This window comes from Phaenicophaeus curvirostris, chromosome 5 (assembly GCF_032191515.1).
Source record: "Phaenicophaeus curvirostris isolate KB17595 chromosome 5, BPBGC_Pcur_1.0, whole genome shotgun sequence".
NCBI classification, from domain to species: domain Eukaryota; kingdom Metazoa; phylum Chordata; class Aves; order Cuculiformes; family Cuculidae; genus Phaenicophaeus; species Phaenicophaeus curvirostris.
This window is the reverse complement of record NC_091396.1, coordinates 56126386-56139386: the sequence shown is the minus strand read 5'-3', so window position 1 is coordinate 56139386 and position 13001 is coordinate 56126386. Positions and strand designations below refer to the sequence as shown.

At 41.9% G+C, this 13001-nt stretch overlaps 1 protein-coding gene across 7 annotated transcripts in view; it reads right to left on the bottom strand.

The window, feature by feature from the left end:
* The window catches only part of EML1 (EMAP like 1), a 123568-nt gene that overhangs the window by 102629 nt on the left and 7938 nt on the right, over positions 1 to 13001 (bottom strand). For 6 of the 7 annotated variants that reach the window (XM_069858796.1, XM_069858798.1, XM_069858797.1 and 3 more), the window contains exon 1: positions 2973 to 3149. The exons of the other annotated variant lie outside the window; for it this stretch is intronic. In XM_069858796.1, coding sequence (XP_069714897.1) covers positions 2973 to 3099 — 127 coding nt within the window. In that variant the 5' untranslated portion in view covers positions 3100 to 3149. Of the gene's footprint in view, positions 1 to 2972; positions 3150 to 13001 lie in introns of those variants that run through there. 7 annotated transcript variants of the gene reach the window in all.

The following is a 13001-nucleotide window of genomic DNA, read 5'->3' as shown; positions in this document are numbered from 1 at the left end:
TCAATATTTCAGTGCGGCAGTGGATGCGACAATAAAAATACCTGACATTTAAATCCAAGTTGCTTCAGAAAAAATAACACCACAGGAACAATTATAGCTTGTATTGTTCATATATCTTTGCTGCCCTACTTAAAACACGTGTCAGAAATAATTTGTGAGGGAAGATATGCGTGCATTCATATTAATTACTGCTCCACAATCCAGTTGCAGTAAAGCTAGAAGATCTTGGAGAATAAGAGTTAGAAAAGTAGCGATGACAACTGCTTCTAGTTGCTGTAAAGCACAGCAAAGCCCAGACTTTGTCCTGTAAACACTGTGTTAGCGGTTTGCTGGTCATCTGATTGGTATGGTGACTGCTGATTTCATTGGCAATTAGCTCTGGTTCTGTTTCAGGAACAGAGTAAGAGGCATCCCAAAATGCATGTATTTATGGAAAAGCCTTTTCTGTTCTAGTTTGGATATATTTGATGCTATTCAGAGTTTTACTGGGTTCTTTTTCCAGCAAACACATTAAAGGGAAGATTTATTCATTGGCTAGCATACACATTTAGTGCTATATATGGATTGTGGATGCAAATGAAAAAGTTGGCTTACGTCACTGGGCGTATGTCATCTTAACATCAGAGTAAGAAAACAGACTCCATGAAGTATGTGAAATCATGGTCATTTTCACATGCCCGTTTTTCTTCATATTTACATAAAATTAGCAGTGAATTAACTCCTCACCATCTCCTTGCTATAAAACAGGAGCTTCAGCTGTGGTGGCAGCTTGCCCTCTTCAGAGATACCGACTCAATCGCTCGTCACCCTCCCACAGTGTCCAATGTCACCCTTAAGGACCTAAAAACCTCATTTCTACCACCAAGCATGCCTTAAATTTTCTGGGGAGTCAATACTAGTCCAGAGCAGATGGTACAGGTCTGCCCTGCCACCTGCCTAGGGAAGGGAACCTCAAGTACCATTTTGGAGGGGACACAGGAGCAGCAAGGTGGCTAAAAGAGCCCCCCTCACAAAAGACAGGCTATAATTGCCCCAGCAAGCCAAGCTGGACACAATCCACATTGCTCTTAGCTTGCAGTTGCTGAAGGGGTAAATATGAAGGCAAAACAGCCCAAAGCGTGAAGTACATCCCACAGACTTGGTGTCCTGAGAGCATGAGGAACTGGTTAATCTGATTAAAGGAGATGGAAAAACATCTAGAGAATGACATGGCCCTGGGAAGAAGATCAGTGTGTGGTATAACCCAGAGAAGTGGCCCAGGCATACACATGACTCAGTGTCAATACCAGAATACGTGCAGGAGGCAACTCAGCATGATTGTTCCCTGTGAAGCTTTGTGGTACCCACCAAATCCACTGTCCCCACCTCCCTTGGGTGCCAGCATGATAGTACTGCACATGTTGGGCAATGTGAACTCCAAGAGTTTGATTAAAAGTAGTATAATTTATCCACATCTAGCTACCTATCTAATCTCTTAATTTTGAACAAAGAAGAACCCATGTGGATAGATACCTCATTCAATCTCTAATAGGCTATGGGCAATACATGGCCCAGGATCGTCTCAAAGATTTTTATTAGAAAGGAAATATATCTGCTCTTCCACAAACCCTGGCGTTCCACCTCCCAGACCGATAGTTTCAGACAGCTTCAGAGATCTTGCTGTACTTCTGTCTTTCAATACCTCCTAGATGTCAAACACAGTACTACGCTTGGCTTGTGCCAGGATGAAACGCCTTGGCTCCTTAACAGATCTCCTTCATCTTCAGTGTGCCTGACCCTACTCCACAATAGCAAGTATAACATTTCTGTAAAGCTTTCTCTGAACAAAGCAGCCAGCTCCAAAAGCATCCTGGGCTGTCACAGCTGCTCACAGTTAATGAGTCATCTGCTATGTAACAGAGTGTTGGGGTTGTTAGAAGAGGGTTTTGAACCTGTTCTCACTGTGCACAGTCCAGGTTTGATGCATCCATAATTCAGATAAGACTGTTTGCTGCTGCGATGCCAGACTCAGGCAGCTTTGAGGCATCAAGCGCTGTGAAGCAAAGCACTGTTGAGGGCATTGCAACTGCTGACAGCACCTCCTGGGATTATACCTGCAGACCACAAAGTCGCTGCCATATGCAAACAGCAGCCGCTGTACCCTGATACAACAGAGATGGTATTTCTGGGGCTGGGGAGAAATGGAACATTCTTCTCTTTTATATCTGGTTTTGGTTTTGGTGTACGCTACCAAGCTGTACTAAGCAGGGAGGAAGACAATACAGCTATTTAATCTAACTAGATTAATCTCTGCATGAACGCCAATCCTGGATTTTCTTGGGTACATCTCAGGATGGGGATTTCTTTTGTTAGCTAATGAGTAATGTAAAAATATATACAAGTCTACCCCTTATGAAAATGAAATATATTTAAAATCAGGTATTTTGATTGCTTATCTTGGTTTTTTATCCTTACTGACTGAAAGCACAGTTATGTGTAATCTCAGTCTACTAAGCAACAAATCCCTTCTTACTAAAGTAAGTTAAACCATTAATGGCATTACAGCTTGCTTTAGACTTACAGTCCCTTTTTTACTGCCACCTGTCTACTTCTCAGACTGTACTGAAAGACAAGGAAAGCTGCTCCTGAATATAAACTCACATTAAAACACTCACTATGAACAGTTATTGATTAACAAGAAACAAGTCTATGAGCCCTTCAGAGATCAACACTGAGTCAGAACAATTTTTCTTGCTGTAGTATGGTAATTAAAATCAGACAATACAGAAACAGATGCTGTCTTACAATTTCATATCCGGACTAAACATCATTGTAGTAACCCTGTCTACTTACTACTTAACACTGAGTCACCATCACACTTAAGGAAAACTAATTACTTTGTCAATGGAGCTAAAATCCCAGCTGTTAAAAAATACAAGGTAATCCTCACGCCAACAGCAATGTGGAGTCAAGTAATGGAAGAAACAAGTGACCTGCACAGAACTCCGTTGCTCCACTGGGTTCTGCCTGGGCCGGTTCCTCAGGGATGGACTTCATGTTCCTTAGCGATGCCCCTGCAGCAGCTGGTGGGCTATGTCCGGGACTCAAAGGGCTCTGCATGAGAGGCAGCTAGGTGCCTTATCTTCTTTTTATTTATGTGAAGGTTACAATGGCAGCAGACAGCAATGCATAGACACTAAATTAATTAAGCTGTTTTTAAGCCACAGCATTAAGGTGATGTCATAAGAACCTGCTTAGGATGGCAAGGTCACTGGAAAGGGAGAGTACATGTCCTGCATTAGAAAAAATTATAGTTTGGAGGGCTTGTGTGGGATGCCTTGAGTGGGCTTGTCAAACTGCTTCTTTTCCAAATCATGCTCTTAATGATGTTATTGCTTCATTGTGAAATATTTCTGCTAGGAAATGTTGAACATCTGAACTGTAACCATAATCCTCTCACACAGAAGCTTTTTTTACGGCTCATACAGAGTAAGAGCAAGCCTGTGTTTTCAGCATTAATGGAATCAGCTGAACTGAGTAATGCTTTGTGTATCTTAAGGCTGTGATCCTGAAAACATGGTAAAAAGATGGCAGTGTTGGTTTTTCTAAGCAGTCAGTCCCACATGAGGTGAAGTGAGTCAGAGCATTCAAGATGGATGGGCAGCTCTCAGAAAGGAGCTTTTGTTCCTCATCTCCAGTCTCTAACAGTCACAAGGAAATCATCTCTACCATCTACCTATTAGCATCAGCATCAGTAGGGCTATGTGAGAAACACTTATGAATATAAGCAAAGGTCACACAAGGAGACTCTTAAATCAGGATCTTCTTTTTTTCTTTTACCAGGCTTAAAATGACCACACTGGTGACCCACCACTATTCCCCATAAGGAAAATCTAGAGGACTGCTTAGAGACACAGATGGGGATCAATTTGTCACTGAGAGCTTTACAGTAACAACTATTTATCCTTGTCTGCAGTATTCATACAAACAATTGAAAGAAACATTTTTATTCATTACATGGCAGTCTCCTACCCTTTCTTTTCCTGATAGCTGTTACTCGTAATTGCAGTAAGAATAATATCCTGAGGGCTTTATGCTGATCTGTTGGATTTGAGCATCAACCTCACAATTTACAGCCTCCATAACCCCCACTGCCAGACAAGTACACACTGTTTCTGCTATCTGACAAAAGCTTAGGACACAAGCTTAAACCTGCATAGATTTTACCACCAATTTCATACAAGGAATTGAATGTAAAATCTACTTGGTAATCATGCAAAACTGGAAGGCAGATGAAACAGCTCTTTTCCGCCCTTGCTGCCGCGGGGCACATTTTGTCCCGGTTTGTACATGATACGTCAGCACTGCAGGCACTGAGCTGTACGGGGTCTGAAGCTGGGCAGCGCGTGCCAAAAACTGGATGTGCTCTCTTCAGCCTTCCTTCTTGTAGCATCTCAGCATTTCTGAGTGGTTGGAGGTTATACACCAACTATGCTTCAATGGTGCGGAAAAGCACTTTCCATTCATAGTGAATAGTCATCAAAGTAATAGAGAAAATTGTTAAGTGCTGTCAATGGAGACATCTTTGCTTTTTTATAGATGTGTTAATGGAATGCCCTGACACAAATTATAAGGGGTTTGCAGTTTGTTACTTCCAAGTAGTGAATATAACAATAAAAACAAACGTTGTGTTATCCACTGGTTTCCATTATTGGGCTAAATTATTGGATTAAATAATGACCTCCAGGGCTGAAATCAAAGGATTATGCCCAAAGCAACGATTAGGATATCAGAAGATGCAATCTCCCTGATCCCTGCAGGAGAGCTGTGGGGAAGCATGGGAGCAGGAAAGTGGCAGCAGAAAGGGTGTCTGAGCATCCCCATTCTCCCTACTACTTGAGGACATATGTTGGGAGGATTAACTAATTCTGCATGGACACACATACACACATTTATATACACGTGTCTGTATATAACCTGTGTCTGCCATGACCTGCTGTACAGCCAAGCTGAAGGCATTCTGAGCCCTGCTCTTCCATACAAGGAACACAAGCATTTCTCCATATAGATTTTTAATGGCTCCTGTGTAGTGCTTCACAGTTTTCTCAAGGTAAGAGGCAAAAGAAGCATAGGCATTGCTGCTAAAAATAGCCAGTTATGCCTTTGATGATTCATTTGTTGGTGGGGAGTACCCATAAGAGCCTCTATCTAAACAGTCTGTTCTCTGGCTTAGTATCTCATGTGCCAGCTTGTGTACATCTCTCCAATCTTGCTCAGTCTGTTTTCCTAGGTTTATATCTTCTTTAGCCAAATATATTAGGACAGCGTATTTTTCTCCCTCCATGGCAGCAAGACCCAAGTATGACTTCCTCCTGCTCTAAGAGTGTCATAAATAAATCACTGTCTGTTATTTCCCTGGGAGTGTATAGCATTACAAAAAAAAACCCAAAAAACCAAAACACGAATAAAATACAAAAAAACCCCACAACAAACAAAAGCAAGGAATCATCCTTTTCTCTGGTTAGATATATTACAACAGTAACAGAAACAGGAATATGCCATTAAACTTCAATGGCAGAACTTTTTGCCTTGGTCTGATTTATGCAAGTAATAAATAATTGAGCTGAGTAACTTCTCAACATACAGCTAGTTCTGTGAGAGAAAGAAAGCTTCATGTAATTTGACTCCCCTTCCCCCAAACATACACACTCATGGTAAAACCAGGATTTAAATCACAGCCCTGTAAACTGCCGTGGATTGGGAGTAAATTAAATCAGGCACTTTGGTGACATCCTGATAGTGCAAGTGACTGTTTATGAATTTATAACTGAGCTTGTTTATAGTCATCTTGAACCTGAAATGGGCTCTGTCTGGAGCTGTTGAATTTTTTAATAGTTGTTACAATGTCACCATATTGCTGGAACTATCGTATGTTTTTTGTAAACTCTACCCATTACTGACAGCCCCTAGGAAGAATGTGCGATGCTTCTTCAGTTGCGTTATGGGCTTCTTTATGTGTACTCCAATGCAAAGAGTAGGTAAATCAGAGGTGTTTTAGCTGAGAGAGCATATATGGATGTTTCTGACCTGAGTTCTAAAAACAGGGGAGCCAAAACTTGCTTTTCCCACAGAATCTCCCTTCAGCTGTACACATCTGAGCCAGCCCTTTCCTGGGACTGAAACCATCACTCACTAATCAGTGTGGCCATGACTGTGGGCTCCAGAAGGAATGAATCTGTGATGCTGTGATGCTCGCTTTCTCCTTCCTTCCTTCCTTCCTTCCTTCCTTCCTTCCTTCCTTCCTTCCTTCCTTCCTTCCTTCCTTCCTTCCTGCCTCCCTGCCTCCCTGCCTCCCTGCCTCCCTTCTTTTCTTCTAATGGAATATCTCATTTGACATCTTTTACCTTTTGATGTGAGGACTTGCTGATAATTAAATATAGCTGGCTTAAGTTTTGCTGCTAAGAATCATTTTGTGAAGTATTTAAGTGACAGTAGGGTAACTGGGGAACAATAAATAAATCCTTTGGGTAGTGAAACTTAGTTACCGAATATATAGTCTCCTGTATTTAGACATTTTAATGCTTTTTTTTAATTAAATAGTATTTTCTTGATACATTCACTGATGTTATTTATCAGTCACCTTTCTTAATTTTCTCTGCAGCCACCACCTGTCTTTGTTAGGAAACATCATTCCCACTGATAAAGGCAGAGATTTATTTATGTGCAGTTTGCACGTAATACTACATGTCCTTATTGAAGCACAACAAAAGATACCAGTGTACTTGTCTTCCCATTTGCAAAATTTTCCCACTTACCCTCCCAACAGCACATTCATGATCCCTACTGCACACACTTAGACTATACACATCATATTAACAAGGCAACATCAGAAAACTCATGATTTATCCCTGTTTTCCCTCAAGAGCCAGACTTGCACAGTTCCACACTCAAAGAGGAAAGCTGTTGGCTCCCAGCAGCCAAAAAACACAGCAAGACTCATGTGCTGTAGCTCCCTCTGAATGAGTAAGCAGCTGAAAATAATACTGCTTGCGTTTTCTTTGGCAACAGGGTTTATAGACAATATCTGTCCTCCTTTTCAATTTTTCTGTGAACCAAATAGTGCAAGATCACAGCTAACAAAACTGGAATATGGACTCTAGTTTGTAGTGCTGCAGCCAGCTTCATCTCTGATGAACCAGCTTTGAAATACTGATAAACTCATCCATGAGATATTTTGCTCTTTTCTGTGTAGTGGTGGATTCTCTAGTGTTTCTCTTTTTATGTAATCTGACCTTGTCTTTGTCACAGTCTCAATACTCCTCTCTATCAGTCAAGGCATTAATCTCTAGAATGTGTCTTAAATCCATTCCTGGAAAGTCAAATACCAGTGGTATTTTTCAGTCTAACCAGTACATGCATAAAGATAACATTTGTGCAAACACAACAAAGCTAAGATACACTTCAGTTGATGCATGATTGGATCGAACAATGTAAAAGAAAATTATAGATGAGATCCTGAGATTTTAGGAACCTACGTTGAGTCATAACAGAAAGGCCAAGCTACGCTCCCTGAAATAAATAAAAATGTTTGACTGAGGAATGAGACAGACTCAGGGTGAATATTTCCAGACAGGACAGCAAACTAACTCCAGGCATCTTGCAACTTTTAATTTCTGCTTGTAGCAATGATACCTAGCACTATTCTATGGCCTTCGGGGGTCTGTGTGTGTTCAGTGCACTCTGAGTACCTCTCCTGCAAGAAACACTCTGGGATTAGCTTCCAAGTAATGTAGCCAGCTGTCCCACTGGAGGGTATTAAGAGGAATGAGAATCACCTGAGCAAAGAAATGGTGACCCAAACAACTCCAATAGAAGAGAACAGAACTAGAAAACACCTGTGAATTGGGCCCTTAAACCTAGCTTATTAATAGCTGTTGAATGGATCTCCTTTAAACATGGATCTTCATTGCTCAAATCCCCAATATGAAATCTCTAAACTCTGATCTCTGAACCTCATGTGGCAGTTTTGATGTTTACAGTAAATGAAAAATGATTTTTCTAATTGCTGCTTCACATCTGGCATTTGGGAAGCAAGTTTTACCAAATAAAGAAGGCAATGATTGCATACATGTTTATACAATTGTTAAGTGAATAAGTGAGCTTCACAGGCACCTTTATTTCCTCGCTTTCTAGAAAAAGAAAAAACCTCTAAAAACAGCATCGTAAAACTCAGACTTATTTTCCATCTATCAGCAAACACAGGCAGTGCAGCCTAGCTCGCAGAAGGAGCACTAACATCTAGCACTGAAAACAAGCCAAGTAGGGCTGGAGCTTGGCAGAGGATCAGGAGCCATTTCCCTGTGCAGCCACAGGGCACCGCTAGGGAAAAGGTCAAGGTCTCTCCTGGAGGGTCTAGTACTGATTCCTACACCACTTCTAAATGCTTCATAGCATCTGTTCACAGCATCCCAGCCTAGTTAGTTAGGATGGTCTCCGCTAGGGGATTTGAATCCTCTCAAGAAGCTGTAGTATAAGTACCAGTGCTCATCTGCCCAGCAATGCAAGGGCTCAGGCATTTGTGGGTACACATGGAAGAGACAAGTTGGGCTGAAAGGTCTGAGCTGGCAGTAGTAGTGGAGGTCCAGTGGTCATGGTAGGATTTGAGACTCAGGTACCCTAATCTTTGCTCCGTCCTGGAAACCCAAGCCCTCTGGGGGCCTGAAGTGGTTTAGCAGCCTGTGATTCACTCATGAACCATGAAAGACCTCAGAGGCTAAATTCCAGCCGTCCTGTGGGATCCAGGCTGGGACATGGGTCAGCTGGGCCACCCTTCACCACTGAGTAGAGCAAAGTCTAAGTATCTATAAAAATGGACCTCTGTCTCTATTCAGGGAAACCTTCCTTTCATTTCACATATTTTGTGTCTGAGTAAGGGCTCAAAAAACCTGAAACAAAACTAAAATAAGGATTGAATTCATTAACTATTAATACTATTCATTACTAGTACTTCCACAGTAGCATTTGCATGCGTGAAACTTCAATGCAAATGAAAACGTACCCCTCATTCACATTTCTTACGAGTTCATTTATATGCAATGTAGCTTGTCAAAAGATGGCAAACAAAAGACCTGGGAGGAAGAGGATTTACTCTGAATAAGCCGATAGCTACAAATGATTCTGAATCATATCAGAATTAAGTGACTTAGTGCCACTAATGCCACTGGCACTGCTGCTAGCCTTGACACTAGTGAGGAACTTAATCTAAGAGGCTCTTTTGATTTCTCAAAAGCTCCTAATGGTTAATTTTCTAATTATTTTCCATTTTTATTTTTCCTTCTTTAGGACTTGTCAGACAGAAATGCTGATGTGTGAAAGGATCTAATCTAGACTATGCTTAGCTTATGACAGCCAGGAGATGGAGGAACAAAAGGGTAGCAGGACTGAAAAAATATCATGCGGTTCAGCTGAGCCACTAATGTTTGCTAATTGCAATAAATATGATACTGTACAGAAGATACTAATGAGCTTATATAAAGCAATTTAATGTGACATTGGCAGGTTAAATATTGTCTCTAAAAATATAAATTTCCTTAATAATTCCAGATTAAAACAGCATGAAATTTGAATATCCAATTAATTTTCCCCTCTTTGTGCCAGGGTTTGAACCACTTTTTACAGAATTCAGCCACCGAATACAGATGGGGCTTTATTCTGCTGCTCTCAGGCTGGAGCACCCCTACATCATAGGAGGGAGGACAGTGCATGCATGCTCTGAGCAGCGCTGGAAACACAGAGGCAGAGGTACATGAGGGCCACATTACAGCCTGGCTCACCAGATTGCTGTGAAGCTCTTGCTAGTTTTGGCCCAGCCTCAGGGTCCCAGGGCCAATAGCTCTAGGGCTGGCATGAGGACTTTGTCCCACAGCATGGCAGCTCTGCAACTGACATGAGGGTTTTCATCCAAGGACAACATCTCTGAGGCTTTCAAGAGGTTTTCTCTACCAAGGATGGCAGATCTGAGCTTGCACAAAGGTTTCTTCTGGGGCAGCAGCTCTCAGGCTTGCACAAGGGTTTCCCTGGATGTTGCTCTGTGTGATGAGGCCATTGCAGCTCCATGAGCACCAGCCTGGGGGTCCTCACACAGCCTGGATCACTCCATGCAGCTTCATGTTCTTCTTTTAGTGCATGACTTAAATGTTTCCATGTTTAGATTACAGGCCTTTCAGAGCAGAGTTTGAATCCAGAGTAGTGACTATGTTGAGTTTAACCGAAACTGAAGAAAAGAGCCTGTGGAAACTTCTTCACAAAGAAGTTTTGTAAATCGTGGTTTGATACTATGGTGATGGGTCCTTAGAAACGTCAACTTCATTTTTCTTTCTACTCAATCCTTTAGTTTTCTTCCAAACATGCAGACCTTTTTTCCTGTTTTACATGGCACTGTTGAATGTGCATTTTTACGCATTAAACAAGTGCCAAAGAATTTATAGTGAGAAAGCAGTGATGCTGGATCTACTTCCCAGCTGAGTTTCTCACTGGAAGTGTGGTAGGGCACCAAATGCATTTCCCTGCCCTGGTGTCTCCAGGGCCCTCTGGATGTACTAATTAACCTGGAGTTTTGGTAAACCATAAAGGATGGTCCAAATCTGGGTGAGGTGAAAGTGCAACGGGTCTTGCCCAAACAAGAAAATCCATTCACAGACTGAAGGGCTCTGCTAAGCTGCCAAGGATGTGCTTGAGGTAATGTCTTCCGCTGTTTGCACCATCTCTTTGCAGATGCTGGCCCTGCAGCGCCGCAGTCCATCCTCTTGCAATGATGAGCTCTAGAATGGCTCCACTGCTGCCAGATGTAAGAGAAACTGGACTGTGTTTGCAGCATGAGCTTGGCCAGTGAATTACAAAGTGTCTGATCACAGAAGTCCCTGGGCTTCAGGCCACACACCCCAGGAGTCTCTTCTGGTAGGTGCAGCCTCTCTCTAGCATTTGAAGCATCCAAGTATATATGTTCCCACTTACCAGAAAGGCACCACAGCAAATATAGTGGGATTTTGCATTTGCTCTCTAGCAAATTCTCCTCTCCCAGGTGGAAGGATCCTCTGCATCTTTTATACTGAAGAAGTAGAGAAAATATATGCTTCCAAATAACCCACAATCTGGATGACTTCAACAGAAGCAAGAACAAGCGCTTAGAGCGTGATAGAAGGATTACTGTCGCCACATATCATTATCAGGGGGAGGGCAAGCCTGATATGCTGGAAGATTTGTAAACATATCAGACTAGTTAGGGAATTTGCAACACAAGATGAAATGTTTGAAAATATATTTTTCCTAAACCATGCATTTCTCAAATGAGTATGGACAAATTCAGGTCTGGAAAAAGTCTAGTGAGCATGATGAACTACCACTAGGAAAGGCAAGTGTTTTGCATAAACCCCTCAGTAAGTGAGAGAAAAACAAACAAACAAAAAAAAGCTTATGCAATGTAAAAAGGCCAGAAGTTTCTTTTGATTTTTCAGCCCCAAGCATGCTGAATACAAGTCTGTGTTCACTATATACCACAGCCTTATGGCCCAGCAGATTGAGAGATTGATTTTGTTTTCTGTTTACTTCTTTTTCCAATCTCTTCCATAAGCCAAAGATAAAGCCAGTACAGCTCCAGCTGTACTTTTGAACCCATGTTTAAATTAGGGGGAAATAAATCTTAATGAGATTGTCCAACCCTATTACCTTAAGTAGTATACCTTAAATGAACCCTGCTAAAGGCTGTAATTCCCTTCTGAGATTTCAGTGACATGAGCAAGAGGTTCATATTTCCCTATTGTGGTTTTGATCATCACCAAATGCTTTACACCTTTATCACGTAAGAATTGGAGAAAACTGCCTTTATTAAAGATGTGTAACTAGTAGAAGGTGCTTTCCTCTAATGAGCACAAAGAAATTTCTCCTAATCTTCCCGTGAAGCAGTAAATTACATTTCTACTTCATGAGTATTCAGGTGCAAAAACTTCAGTCCCAAAAATTCTTACTACTGATATTTTGATGATTTTTATTCCATATCTGCATAAACCTAAGGTGTTTTCCTCGGACGTGTTACTGGGCAGAGCAAAGAAAGCAGCAGCAGATGGGCAGGACTGGAAAAACCAAGGAATGGCCAGAGACATCTCAGACTGGGTGTCTCTGGGGAGCACTGCACTGTGGCAAAGACATCACTTATTTAAGATCTCTTGAGAACCACGTGTGCAGTTGAAAACAGACAATTTTTAAGAAGTACTTGACTAAGTTAATATATAAGAAAGGAAGAGGTGGTCCTAACTCTTTGGAAACCTGCAGCAGTGTCCTTCAGGGCACAGAGCTTGCCTTTCACATGAAGGGCTTGTGGAGCTCGAGTAGGTAGCAAGAAGAATCTAGTCTTCCTAGCCCCAGCCCACTTGGCTGCGAAGTGAATGGGAATTTTAGATCATATTGTGCCCACAGCAGTGAACGTGTAACCCACAAAATGATGGTCCAGAGGATAAACTTCTCCTCCTTGTCTAAATTTACCACCAGGCCTTGAAAACACAGAGAAGGCAGCCAAACATCATCACTAGCCAGAGAATTTAAACAAGGAAGATAACTCAGTTCTGCTAAGTGGCTTTTGGGAAATGACAGAAGCAGAAATTAGGATCTAATAACCTTTTTCTGAACTAAATGTAACCTCCAGGTCCAAGCAGAAAACTGGGCCTATTCCTGACCACAGATTGAGCTCAGTGAAGAATTAGCCTTCCCGCTGATCTTTTGCACCTTTTCTGGTTGTCTGAAATCTGAGCACATAAGGATCTCTGTGGGCTCATCAGATGCCATTGTCTGTTGAGAGGTCTGGGACTCATTGCTAGCAATGAATGATTTGGCACAGAGGAACAAGACCACGCCTGGAAAAGCTGTATCAGATGGAGCCTGCCCAGCTGTATTCACTCCTTGGCATTCTCCAGGCAGCCAACTTGTAAACAGGCTGGCCTGTGGCAAGGCAGCACATCGACTAGTGGAAA